Here is a 13,798-nt window from a genome sequence, read left to right as displayed (position 1 = left end):
ATAATATGTCTCAAAAGATAGCTTCTGCAGAGGAGAAAAAATATCTTGCTTCGAGCTTTTAGATAAAACTTTACTTTAAATGTTGATATTCTTAGCTCTTGGATATTTTAAAATATTCTTAGATGCTCTTAATATTCCTTGACGAGTTACAAATAACACCAAGATAATGGATTCTTGTAGATTTAAATTAAACCTCTTGATAGTTTTTGATACAGCAATTTACTTGAAATATATTGCTTAATTTCAATTGAAATTGTAATGTTAATACATTCTCATTTGAGTTGTAACAGAGTAACTGAAACAAACACTATTCTGAAATGGGGAGGTCTATGTTTTGAAGTGAGAAATCCCAGACTCTTTCAAGTATCTGGGATGCTTATAGTGTCGCTAAGGCTTGTAAAATTAAGTAGGCCTTTTTGGAGGAAGGTAACATTATTGGGTGGCTTCTTGCTCTGTGGGATGATACTGTGAATCCTAAAGACCCAAGTGTTTGTGAGATGGACTGACTGGCTTGAACTCAGTGGACAGAAGTCATCAGGGAAATACTGTTGATCTGAGTTAGCTCCAAATGAGATGTAAAACCTAAAATCACTTCAAAGAGCCAAAATTTAAACCAACAAGTGATCTGTCCTTTCACAGATTTGATGGGAGTCGGAAGCAGCTGGTCATCAGTGACTTGGGAAACCTATTCCCCAAAAATGAAATGAGTCTGTGGTGGCGCAAGGTAAACTCCATACATCCTTTCCTGAAAGTGGGGGCCAGATTTTATAATTTGCCAACAACCTGCATTTATTTCACGATTTTAAGATTTCAGGCTGGAGTATAATTGGACAATAAAATGTGAAACCAAGCCATGGGTGATCCAGAATTCTTAAAGTACATTTTAAAGAATTTCTTTGAGGAGAGTAAGTGCGACTGCTGAACTGGTGCAGCTGACAATGTTGGAGCAGAGGTGCGGGGTGGTGGTTAGGAGTCCCTGCTCTTTGTTTATGTTGTAATGGTGAATCTGGGGATACTTTAATGAAATTGGTCTTGAGGGGATAGGCTCTGTTCAGACACTGCTGCCTGTTAAAGGAGACTCTGGTACAGACAAGACTAGGTTCCCACTGGTTTCATTTGTCAGGGGCACGAGGTTTGCCATCAGCCCCTTCGTGGTATAGTTGGGAGGGATTAAACCGAAATACAGCAAGTTGAGTAAACGGGCTCTGGCCGTGCTGGCTGAGGAGGGAAGTGGGTGCTCCAGCACTTGGCTATTGGTGGGGTGGGGGTTAGGGGTGCCACCTGCTGGATGGGATACTGATGCTGGCAGGAGGCAGCAGTTGGCATGTGCGTCAGCATGCATCACTATTCAATTTGTGAAGACAATCTGAGGTCACTGCAAATATTCCATCAGTTGAATTAAAGTATGTAGAATGGAGGATGGGATTGAAACTGGATCTCAGTAAAAACCTCAGGAAAAGGCAGAAGATTGGCACTGGCTATTGGAACCATTACAGGCATGATGGGCTGAATGGCCGCCTCCTACACCTCCTATGATATACATCAATGAGATCACCCCTCATCCTTCTAAAGTGGATTTCCCTGCCCTGTCTCCGTGTTCACCTTCTGCATATCTTTTCCAGAAACTGAAAGATGTACATCAGAGCCACAGAAACGTTCGGCTTGATCCCCCATGCACCAACACCACTGCCTGCAGCAACTACCTGAATGACCCAGAGGTTCGGAAGGCTCTGCATATCCCTGCCTTTGTGCAGAACTGGGAGATGTGCAGGTAACATCCCGGCTTCTGAATTAGAAGCAAATCTATGTGATCAATACAAAAATTGACATTCTCACTCTTATTTTTATCCTGTCCCTACTGTGTTTTGATATGAGGTGTGTTCATGCTTTGGGATGGGTTCCAGTTAGGTGTATCTCTCATCTGGGGATGGTCATTTGGTTTCAAGTTACCTAAAAGTGAGTCATGTGCCACAAATATTAGACTGTTTGTAGTCTGGTGTTGGAAGGAATCTAGAAGCAATTAGGAAAGGTAATAGAACATTATCATTTATCCCTGAGCTGCTTCATCAATGAGCTTCCCTTCATCATAAGGTCAGAAAGGGGGATGTTCACAATGTTCAGCACCATTCACGACTCCTCAGATACTGAAGCAGTCCATGTTCAAATGCAACAAGGTCTGGGCTGACAAGTGGCAAGTAACATTTGCACCTAACAAATGCCAGGCATTGACCACTTCCAATAACAAACACTCTAACCACCACCTCTTGACATTTCAATGATGATGTCATTACTGTATCCCGCATTATCAACATCCTGTGGGGCTACTATTGACTAGAAACTCAACTGGACACTCCATTTAAATACAGATCAGAGGCTAGGCATATTGTAGTGAGAAACCCATCTCCTGACTCCCCAAAGCCTGTTCACCACCTACAAGGCAGAAGTTGGAAAGGTGATAGAATATTCCCTACTTGCCTGGAAGAATGTAGCTCCAACAGTACTCTAGCTTTATACCATCCAGATAAAAGTAGCCCGCTTGATTGGCTTCACATCCACATGCATCCACTCCCTCCACCACCAACACTCAGTAGCAGCAGTGTGTATTATCTACAAGATGCACTGCAGAAATTCATCACAGATCCTTAGATAGCACTTTCCAAACTCTCAACCACTTCCATCTTGAAGGACAGGACAGCAGATACATGGGAACACCACGACCTGCAAGTTCCCCTCCAAGCCACTCGCCATCCTGACTTGAAAGCATCAGTGTCACTGGGTCAAAAGAATAAGAGAGTACTTGATTGAAACACACAGAATCCTGAAGGCTCTTGACAAGGTAGAAGTGGGGAGTCACTGTTTAAAAATCAGGATTTATTCATTTAAAACTAACATAAGGCTAATAATTTTTCTTCAAGAATTCAGAGTCTTTGGAACAGTCTTCCTGAATGATGGATAGAATTTCTTGAATATTTTTTAAGACCATGGTAGATAGCTCCTTGGTAAGTAAGGAGATGAAAGATTATTGAGGATATGTGGGAATGTGAAATTGTTACAATCAGATAAACCATGATCTTATTGAATGACAGAATAGGCCTGAGGGGCTACATGGCCTACTTCTACTCTTTCTTACTAGGTTTGACATTTTGTACATGCACTGTCCATGTGATTTGTAACTCTGGTATAAATGGTGTTCACAATATGGCTGGGACATGGCCATGTATGTAGATGGTATCCTCTCACGTAGGATATTATATAGTGTCTTGTTTCTCCACTCTTAAAGGTCCTGCCTCCTACGTCTTCCTTGTGAATCGACTTCATTATCCTTTTTAATTTGTTTGACTTGACACTAATCGCTACACAATACTCCATGTATATGGTATTGCAGGCTTTCCCCTTCTGGCTCATCTGGAGTATCTGGCTTTGTGTAGTTATAGGTGCCACTTTCAGCAAAAGCCAACATCAGTCCCAGCTTTACTGTACAGTCCCATATGGGGTTACAGTTGAGCCCAGAGAAGTTAACAGGGGCCATGCACTGATACCATAGTATCCATCATTCACTGGAACAGAATAGTTGCCATGATTATCGAGACGTACAGCCACCTTTCACTTTGGTGTCACCATGTCCAAGGGATTTTATCAAATGCTTCTAAAACCATGAGGTGTGCAGAGTGATCCTTCATCAGTAGTTCTAGCATTTTCCGAGAACTTGCTATACCTTCCTTGGGTGAAAGGTAGCCACTCCTTTTTGCCTTGGTGATACCAATGATCTGTCATCAACCTTGTCCAACAGTTGTTCGAAATGAACTGGCTACCTTACCTCCAATAATCACACCCCTCTAACCACAGCTTCACACCATGCGCACACACCACCATCTCCAGCAACCCCCCCCCCGACACACCAACAGCCTGACTCTCCCCTCCTGATGACTGCAAACGATTATTATTGTCAATCATCTGAATTCCAGTTGTCTGGAGGAGGATATGTGGTGATATATGGAGGATTTGGCACTTGGTAAAAAAACGACAAAACAATTTAGCTCCTCCACCCTGTCCTGCTGTTCTCACGTCATAGAGATGTACAGCACGGAAACAGACCCCTGGGTCCAATCTGTCCATGCCAACCAGATATTCTAACCCAATCTAGTTCCACCTGCCAGCACCTGGCCCATATTCCTCCAAATACTAGATTAGATTAGATTACTTAGTGTGGAAACAGGCCCTTTGGCCCAACAAGTCCACACCGACCTGCCGAAGCGCAACCCACCCAGACCCATTCACCTAACACTATGGGCAATTTAGCATGGCCAATTCACCTAACCTGCACGTTGTTTGGACTGTGGGAGGAAACCTGAGCACCTGGGAGAATGTGCAAACACCACACAGTCAGTCGCTTGAGGCAGGAATTGAACCCGGGTCTCTGGCGCTGTGAGGCAGCAATGCTAACCATTGTGCCACCATGCTGCCCCTATTCATATACCCATCCAAATGCCTTTTAAATGTTGCAATTGTACCAGCCTCTGCCACTTCCTCTGGCAGTTTATTCCATACACACACCACCCTCTGCGTGAAACAGTTGCTCCATAGGTCCCTTTTATATGCTGTTAAATGAGTTCCTGGTTGATCCAGGACCTAATTCAACATATCCTGCCTGTGCTCCTTGATCATAAAGATCCATCAATCTCCAAGTTAAAATGAATATTTAGTCCAGCGTTAATTGTGATTGTGGAAGTGTTCCACCAGCCTTAGTTTGTACAAGTGTTTCTTGACTTTGTACTTAAAAGATCTGGCTCAAATCCTTAGATCATGGCCTAGACTCTCCAAAGAGCAGCAAGCATTTTCTCTACCTCTCCCATTCTCTTATGTTCCACTTCTTTTAAATAATCTCAACCAAATTAACCTCTTAAATGCGAATTCTAAGGGATACATTCCTACCTGTGTAATCTCTCCTCCAATATATCTCTGACATTTGGACATCGTTCTGATTAAAACTGGGCTATGCTCCCCTAATCTATCTTCTTTAAGGTGTGGTGCTCCTATCACTGTCTATGTGGTTTAACCAGAATTTTGTATGGCTGTAGTATGATCCCTATGCTGTTCTATCCTAGTCATTCAGAAACTAAAGTCAATGCTTCATAAGTCCTTTTGTTTCCACATGTTCAGGACAGTTCAATGATCTGTGTGTATGAACTGACAATCTCTTTGATCTTCCATTCTTTCTAATTTTCATCATTTAGAAAGCTCCTGTTCTATCCTGTTTGGGTTAAAAGTGGAGGACCTCGAATTGCTTAGATTGAAATCCATTTTCCTTAGTTTTGCCCACTTAATCTATTATACCTTCTCTCTTAATCCATGAAAAAACCTTCAGTGGTGATCACATTTCCTAAGTGAGCTGAACTAAACTTTGTGTAGGTTTTGTTTTGACTTTGGAGGAAGTAAAAAGCCAAGAGTACTCAATGAGTGGCAGGACACTAGGAAACTCAGGAACAGAGGGTTCTTGGCAGGGCTGGTCCACAAATACCTGAACTGGCAGGATAGGGCGATTTAACAAGATATACGGCACACTTGCCTTTGTCAGATTATAAGAGCAGAGAGATTATGGTGGAGCTATACAGCTGGAGTACTGTGTACAGTTCTGGTCACCACACTATATTGGAAGGATGTGATCTCAGTGGAGGGGGTGCAGACAAGATTGACCAGGATGTTGCCTGGGTTGGAGCAGTATAGCTATGAAGAGAAGTTGGATTTCTTTGGAGCAGAGAAGGTTGAGGGGGACTTGATAGAACTATATAGGATTATGAGGGATATGGACATGATCGATAGAAAGCAGCTGACCCCTTAGTTGAAGGATCAATAACAAGGGGGGGACTAATATTAAGGTGAAAGATAGGATGTTTAGAGGGGATTGAGGGAAAAATTATTTTGCCCCAGAGGCTGGCGAGGTTGTGGAATACATTATTTTAGACACTTAGTTGAGGTGGGAAACCTTGAACCTTTTTAGGAAGTACATAAATGAGCACTTGAAATGTCATAAAAATTCAAGACAATGGATTGAGTGCTGGAAAGTGGGATAGTGTAAATTTAGTGACTCTGGCAGTACAGACTCAATGGGCCAAAGAGTTTCTATTGTATTGTATGATTTTATAAACCGGAGACCAGTCTGACTGATCTGATCCTTGTTTGTTTGGGACAGTACATCATAAATTCTCGTTCTCCTTTAGCCTAATCCACTGTCAGAAATCCCACGGCATGTGATGAAATTCTAGACGTCCCCAGCATGATCTTAACTCTCCACTGACTTTGACAACAGGCCAAGTTGGACAGGATGGAAGACAGATTTTGAACCTGATCCTGTCAGTTTGCAACTGAATGGATTAAGTTCAAATTGCCTGCGTTATTTCTAAATTGAATGTGAATTTAAAATATTTTCAGCAAGGGTTTGACTTTCCCTTGGATTGCCTGCTGCTTTGTGGGGTTGATATGGTGGGGGGGTGGAGAAGAAGGCTTTTCTAGCTGGAGTGGGTTCTACATTCACAGGGAAGTCCTGGGGAATGCTGTGATATTGGAAGTATTGCCTCCTTTAGAACATGTGGATGATTGAATTACTTTTAACACTCACTTTGATTTTTGTTTGCTCCTGTTTAGCGCAGTAGTGAACCTGCTTTATCAACGGCTGTACAGTGATATGAAGGATCAGTACATGAAACTGCTGTCTGCCGGGGTAATTAATCATTCTTTCCATTCCACTGATCAATTTTAACTCAGCCATTAACTTTGAGGGATTGTGCATGTTTTAATCGTGTAGCACTGGTTTGGGACTGTGGGGACTTAAAGCTTCATCCCATTGTTGCAACAGTATGGGGACCAGAAGCAGCATTTGGCCACATTGAGATCGCTGTATCATTCCACTGGATTGTGGCTGATTTCCCATGTCATTTTCCTGTACTATTCCCATATCCTATGGTAGGATTAATATTTAAAAATCTATTGATTTCTCACTTGAATGTATGCTGAAAATGTGTTGCTGGAAAAGCGCAGCAGGTCAGGCAGCATCCAAGGAGCAGGAGAATCGACGTTTCGGGCATGACCCCTTCTTCAGGAATGAGGAAAGTGTGCCCAGCAGGCTAAGATAAAAGGTAGGGGGGAGGGACTTGGGGGAGGGGCGTTGGAAATGCGATAGGTGGGGGGAGGTCAAGGTGAGGGTGATAGGCCGGAGTGGGGTGGGGGTGGAGAGGTCAGGAAGAAGATTGCAGGTTAGGAAGGTGGTCCTGAGTTCGAGGGTTGGAACTGAGACAAGGTGGGGGGAGGGGAAATGAGGAAACTGAGTTCATCCCTTGTGGTTGGAGGGTTCCTAGGCAGAAGATGAGGCGCTCTTCCTCCAGCTGTCGTGTTGCTATGGTTTGGCTATGGAGGAGTCCAAGGACCTGCATGTCCTTGGTTGAGTGGGAGGGGGAGTTGAATTGTTGAGCCACGGGGTGGTTGGGTTGGTTGGTCTGGGTGTCCCAGAGGTGTTCTCTGAAACGTTCCGCAAGTAGGCGGCCTGTCTCCCCAATATAGAGGAGGGCACATCGGCGATGGTCTTCCTGGCGATCATGGAGGCGGTTGTCTGGGCGGCGATCGCAGATGCTGCATGGTCAGTGGGGGCGAAAGTGATGTCATGGTCATTTCCGCGATGGACGACTCCATCGCCAGACCATAGCAACATGACGGCTGGAGGAAAAGCGCCTCATCTTCCGCCTAGGAACCCTCCAATCACAAGGGATGAACTCAGATTTCACCAGTTTCCTCATTTCCCCTCCCCCCACCTTGTCTCAGTCCCAACTGTCGAACTTAGCACCACCTTCCTAACCTGCAATCTTCTTCCTGACCTCTCCGCCCCCACCCCTACTCCGTCCTATCACCCTCACCTTGACCTTCTTCCACCTATCGCATTTCCAACGCCCCTCCCCCAAGTCCCTCCGCCCTACCTTTTATCTTAGCTTGCTGGGCACACTTTCCTCATTCCTGAAGAAGGGGTCATGCCCGAAACGTCGATTCACCTGCTCCTTGGATGCTGCCTGACCTGCTGCGCTTTTCCAGCAACACATTTTCAGCTCTGATCTCCAGCATCTGCAGTCCTCACTTTTTCCCTTGAATGTATCTAATGTCTGACCCTCCACAGCCTCTGGGGCAGAGAATTCCAGAGATTCCTCCTCCTCTCAGTCCTAAATGGCCTTCACCTTATCTTGATACTTGACCGCTCACAGCTTTGTTCGTACCACTGTCCCTCTGATATCTAACCTGCAAGGCTATGCTCCATACAAGCTGAGACCATTATTGTTGGCAGCCTACAAGTTGTGATCACCTTTCTCAGCCTAGACCAATTACTGTCTTGACTGTGGGGGAGGCAGTATTATCGCAAGGCTATTAATCTAGAGACCCAGATGATGTACAGGGGACCTAGGTTTTAATTATAGAATCCCTGGTGTGGAAACAGGCTATTTGGCCCAACAGGACCCTCTGAAGAGTAACAAACTCAGACTCATTCCCCCACCCTATTATCCTACACTTACCCTGACGAATGCACCTAACCTACATATTCCTGAATACTGTTGCCACCAATGAATGGTCAGTTAACCTGTGTTACTTTTTCTTTGGCCATGTTGACTGACTGACAGAGAAGAATGATGAGCAGATTTATGCTCACTGACCAATGCTATTAAAATCTCTCCACAGTCACCTGGCAGACAGAGTCTGAGTTTTAATATTCATCCAGAGGTTTCCCATATACTGACAGCACACTCCCCAATTGTAAGGGGAAAGAGATAAGAGACTTAAGGGGCCTCAGAAGTACATCCCTGCTTTTATATTCTAATCCTTTTGAAATAAATGCCAACATTATATGTCATCTTAACTACTGACTCAACGTGCAAGTTTACCTTAAGAGAATATAGGACAAGAACTCCCAAGTCCCTTTGCACTTCACATTTCCAAATTTTCTTCCCATTTAGAAAATAATCTAGACTTCTATTCTTCTGACCACAGTACATGACCTCCCACTTTCCCACATTGTACTCCATCTGCCACTTCTTTACCCACTCTCCTAACCTGTCTAAATGCTTCTGCAGCCTCCCTGCTGCCTTAATACTATCCTTGTATGTTTTGCAAACTTAGCCAGAATGCCGTCCATTCCAAGAACTAGGTCATTAATACATAAAGTGAAAAGTTGTGGTCCCAACACTAACCCTTGTTGACAGCACTTATCGCCAGCTGCTTTCCTGGGAGGGACTCTTTTGCAACCTCCAGATGTCTTCAAGTGCTTTGCGGTCTGTGAAGCAGGTTAGAAGTGCACTTACTGTTGCAACGTAACAAAATTCAGCAGCCTGGTTGTGCACAGCAAGATCCCAGTAACATCAAAGAGGAACTGATGGGATCATTTGCTCCAATAATATTGATTTGAGGGTGATGATTTGACAGGTCATAGGTATGTGGTCCATTCTTCCTCAATGATGGTAGGGGAGAGATTACATCTATCGTAGGGGTCAAACAAAGCCTTTATTGAATCTGTAATCTAAATTGTGGCATCCCCAACAAGGTAGTACTCCCTCTGCACTGCATCAAAGTGTCAGCGTTGTGAGTGAGTACCTGTAGCCCCAGGTGCCTGTAATCTGTTCGTTCTGTCTGCAACGCAAATGCTTTATGATCTCTTCAGACAGAATATTCATTCTGTGTGTTTTGTTTTCCTCTCAATATTGCCGCACTTCTGGCAACAGCAATACCAGCTCCTAGTTTATAATGGCGACGTGGATATGGCCTGTAACTTCATGGGAGATGAGTGGTTTGTGGAGTCACTTCAACAAAAGGTGAGTGCTTCTATTCATTGCTCATTGTTCTCGAGAACAGAGTGAGTGGAAGTGGCAGAGGACTAATTGTGTACATCTACGTTTGAGTACTGTCACAAAATTTGAATTCAAATTCATTAAAATAAAGGGGAAAGAGCTTCGATTCTTGAAACACCTCTGTACAACTGGAGAAAGTCTGAGACAGAATAGTATTGTGTTTTCCATTTACAGAGACAAATTCGCATGAACTGTCCTCTCAATTTGCAATGAAATGATTATGATTTTTACAGCAGAAACCTTTGTGATGCTTCAGATATTACACAAAATAATGGTGTGAACTGAACTTTACCGCATTGTAATCATCTGAAAAGAAACCTTTTTAAAAGGATGAGCAGACACTCGATTTCAACAGGGAAATGAGCAGGAACAGTCAAGAATTCCATTTGTTTTTCTATTGGATCCCAATGATGATGAGTTGAGACACCAGCTGTAAGGACCATTACCATGGTCCTGTTTGTTGTCTTGTGCCTTGTAAGCAAGTGATACAGAATATTGTTTCAATATGCACAGGTACATTCCAAAAATTAATGAAACTGTTCTCACATCCTTTACTCTGACATTCATTATCGGATTAATTTTAAACTTAACCACTAAGATATGGTGAAGGTGGGAATAATTGGAAAACCCTTTGGAAACGGCTGGCAAATGTGTGATGGGCCAAATGGCTGCTTCCCCTGCTGTAAGAGACCCTGAACTAATTAATTCATTCCAAATGGAGACCAGGCATAGCAAGAGAAACGTAATTATTGGGGGGGGGGGGGGACAGTATGTGAATTATGGTTAGGGCTTGATTCCTCTCTTAAAGAACTTGGGATAACCCAGTCTTTGGATGTGAATTTTATTGATTGGTAATAGGGAGAGAAAATTGCAGTCAATCTCTGCGTCCTCCACCTCCACAAAAGGAGCAGGTAAATAAAGTCTGAAATGTAGACTGAGCTCCAAATGTGTGGAGTTCCAGAGTTTGGGGAAGTGGGACATTGTGCTAGTTTTCAAACTGCTGTTTAAATTTTGGATACATAAACAGAAGTTGTGCAACACAGAATCCTGATTCACTGAAACTGTTACTTATGAGCAATATCTGTTCAGCACAAGTTCATACTACCTATTGTTTTGACTTAGCAGCTTTATATGAAAAATATTATTGCTTTTATTGTATATACTTTATTATTTTATCTGGACCTTGAGTCATCTTGCTTTGCAGATTACATTGCTCATTCTTTAAATGGATCAACTGGATCAAATCCAGTGCTGCATGTAGCTGTAACCACAAAGGACTGAAATAGTGCCAGTCAGCTGTCAGTAATCATGAGCTTTCAGTCTTTAATTTACAGGAGGAGGAGTCATCTGAGGGAGGGAAGGAGCTGCAGGCTTGGAATCTCTCTCTCGAATCTGGGCAAAGCAAATTTTATGCTTAAGACTGGCTATAGAAAGGCAATGGTTTGTTGTATTATCGTGGAGACCTAGATATGTTCTGGAGATCCCAGGAGATGCTGGAATTTGAATTCAATAAAATATGGAATTAACAGTCTAATGATGACCATGAATCCGTTGTTAACTGTCAGGAAAAATCCATCTGGTTCACTAAAGTCCTTTAGGGAAGGAAACTGCCATCCTTACCTGGTCTGGCCTACATGTGACTCCAGACCCACAGCAATGTGGTGCACTCTTAACTGCCCTCTGGATTGGTAATAAATGCTAGCATTGCCATTGATACCATCATCAATTGAATGAACAATAGACAATAGGTGCAGGAGTAGGCCATTCTGCCCTTCGAGGCTGCACCACCATTCAATATGATCATGGCTGATCATCCTTAATCAGTATCCTGTTCCTGCCTTTTCTCCATAACCCTTGATTCCACTATCCTTGAGAGCTCTATCCAACTCTTTCTTAAATGAATCCAGAGACTGGGCCTCCACTGCCCTCTGGGGCAGAGCATTTCACACAGCCACCACTCTCTGGGTGAAGAAGTTTCTACTCATCTCTGTCCTAAGTGGTCTACCCCGTATTTTTAAGCTGTGTCCTCTGGTTCGGCACTCGCCCATCAGCGGAAACATGTTTCCTGCCTCCAGAGTGTCCAATCCTTTAATAATCTTGTGTCTCAATCAGATCCCCTCTCAGTCTTCTAAACTCAAGGGTATACAAGCCCAGTCACTCCAATCTTTCAGCGTAAGGTAGTCCTGCCATTCCAGGAATTGACCTCGTGAACCTACGCTGCACTCCTTCAATAGCCAGAATGTCTTTCCTCAAATTTGGAGACCAGAACTGCACACAATAGTCCAGGTGTGGTCTCACCAGGGCCCTGTACAGCTGCAGAAGAACCTCTTTGCTTCTATACTTAATCCCTCTTGTTATGAAGGCCAGCATGCTATTAGCCTTCTTCACTACCTGCTGTACCTGCATGCTTACCCTCATTGACTGGTGTACAAGAACACCCAGATCTCTCTATACTGCCCCTTTACCTAAATTGATTCCATTTAGGTAGTAATCTACCTTCCTGTTCTTGCCACCAAAGTGGACAACCATACATTTATCCACATTAAACTGCATCTGACCACTCACCTAACCTGTCCAGGTCACCCTGTAATCTCCTAACATCCTCCTCACATTTCACCCTGCCACCCAGCTTAGTATCATCAGCAAATTTGCTAATGTTATTACTAATACCATCTTCTATATATCATTAACATATATTGTAAAAAGCTGCGGTCCCAGCACTGATCCCTGCGGTACCCCACTGGTCACTGCCTGCCATTCCGAAATGGAGCGGTTTATCACTACTCTTTGTTTCCTATCAGCCAACCAACTTTCAATCCCAGTTAGTACTTTGCCCCCAATACCATGCGCCCTAATTTTGCTCACTAACCTCCTATGTGGGACTTTATCAAAAGCTTTCTGAAAGTCCGGTACATGACATCTACTGGATCTCCCTCGTCCATCTTCAGAGTTACATCCTCAAAAATTCCAGAAGATTAGTCAAACATGATTTCCCCTTCATAAATCCTGTTACTATTATCCAGATGTGTCGTAATTTCATCCTTTATAATAGACTCCAGCATCTTTCCCACCACTGAGCTCAGACTTACTGGTCTATAATTTCCTGCTTTCTCTCTCCCACCTTTCTTAAAAAGTGGTACAACATTAGCCACCCTCCAATCCGCAGGAACTGATCCCGAATCTATCGAACTCTGGAAAATAATCACCAACGCTTCCACGATTTCCCGAGCCACCTCCTTCAGTACCCTGGGATGTAGACCATCAGGCCCCGGGGACTTATCAACCTTCAGACCTAACAGTCTCTCCAACACCAATTCCTGGCAAATATAAATTCCCTTCAGTTCAGGTCCTTCAGCCACTGTTACCTCAGGGAGATTGTTTGTGCCTTCCCCAGTGAACACAGATCTGAAGTACCAATTCAATTCTTCTGCCATTTCTTTGTTCCCCGTAATCTATTCCCCTGTTTCTGTCTTCAAGGGCCCAATTGTAGAAAAGACCTCTATCTTCTGACCTTGTTCACAATGCATTGGCACTTCTGGGTCTATTGTGTTGGAAACTTGGTCTCTGTGTCAACCCGTTTTGTTTTCTTCTTAGGTGACAGTGAACCGTCGAACCTGGCTGTATGATGATGGAAACGGTGATCAGGTGGGAGGATTTGTCAAGGAGTTTGGCAACCTTGCTTTCTTGACAGTAAAGGTATGGGTGCATTAGTGTGAATTAAACTTCTGGATATTAAAGTTACTGAGAAATAGATGGGTTGTGCTGGAAAATGACTTTGCGATAGATGATCCAGCATGAAGTGGTTGGCAGAGCAAACTTGAGGGGTCAAATGGCCTATTCCCCCTGCTATAGGGCAGCATGGTGGCACAGTGGTTAGCACTGCTGCTTCACAGCGCCAGGGTCCCAGGTTCGATTCCAGCTTC

The 13,798-nt window shown here is 43.7% G+C and overlaps 1 protein-coding gene across 1 annotated transcript in view; it reads left to right on the top strand.

The window, feature by feature from the left end:
• Positions 1–13,798, top strand: part of ctsa (cathepsin A) — a 52,098-nt gene that overhangs the window by 31,089 nt on the left and 7,211 nt on the right. Inside the window, exons 10-14 of the mRNA XM_043676989.2 lie at positions 640–724; positions 1,623–1,771; positions 6,643–6,718; positions 9,750–9,839; positions 13,470–13,571. Coding sequence (XP_043532924.1) covers positions 640–724; positions 1,623–1,771; positions 6,643–6,718; positions 9,750–9,839; positions 13,470–13,571 — 502 coding nt within the window. The remainder of the gene's footprint in view (positions 1–639; positions 725–1,622; positions 1,772–6,642; positions 6,719–9,749; positions 9,840–13,469; positions 13,572–13,798) is intronic.

Source organism: Chiloscyllium plagiosum, unplaced genomic scaffold (assembly GCF_037043375.1).
Source record: "Chiloscyllium plagiosum isolate Xiang-an unplaced genomic scaffold, Cpla_swu_hap1 HiC_scaffold_15, whole genome shotgun sequence".
Classification (NCBI taxonomy): domain Eukaryota; kingdom Metazoa; phylum Chordata; class Chondrichthyes; order Orectolobiformes; family Hemiscylliidae; genus Chiloscyllium; species Chiloscyllium plagiosum.
The sequence above is the reverse complement of the archived record's forward strand: the minus strand, read 5'-3'. Positions and strand labels throughout refer to the sequence as shown.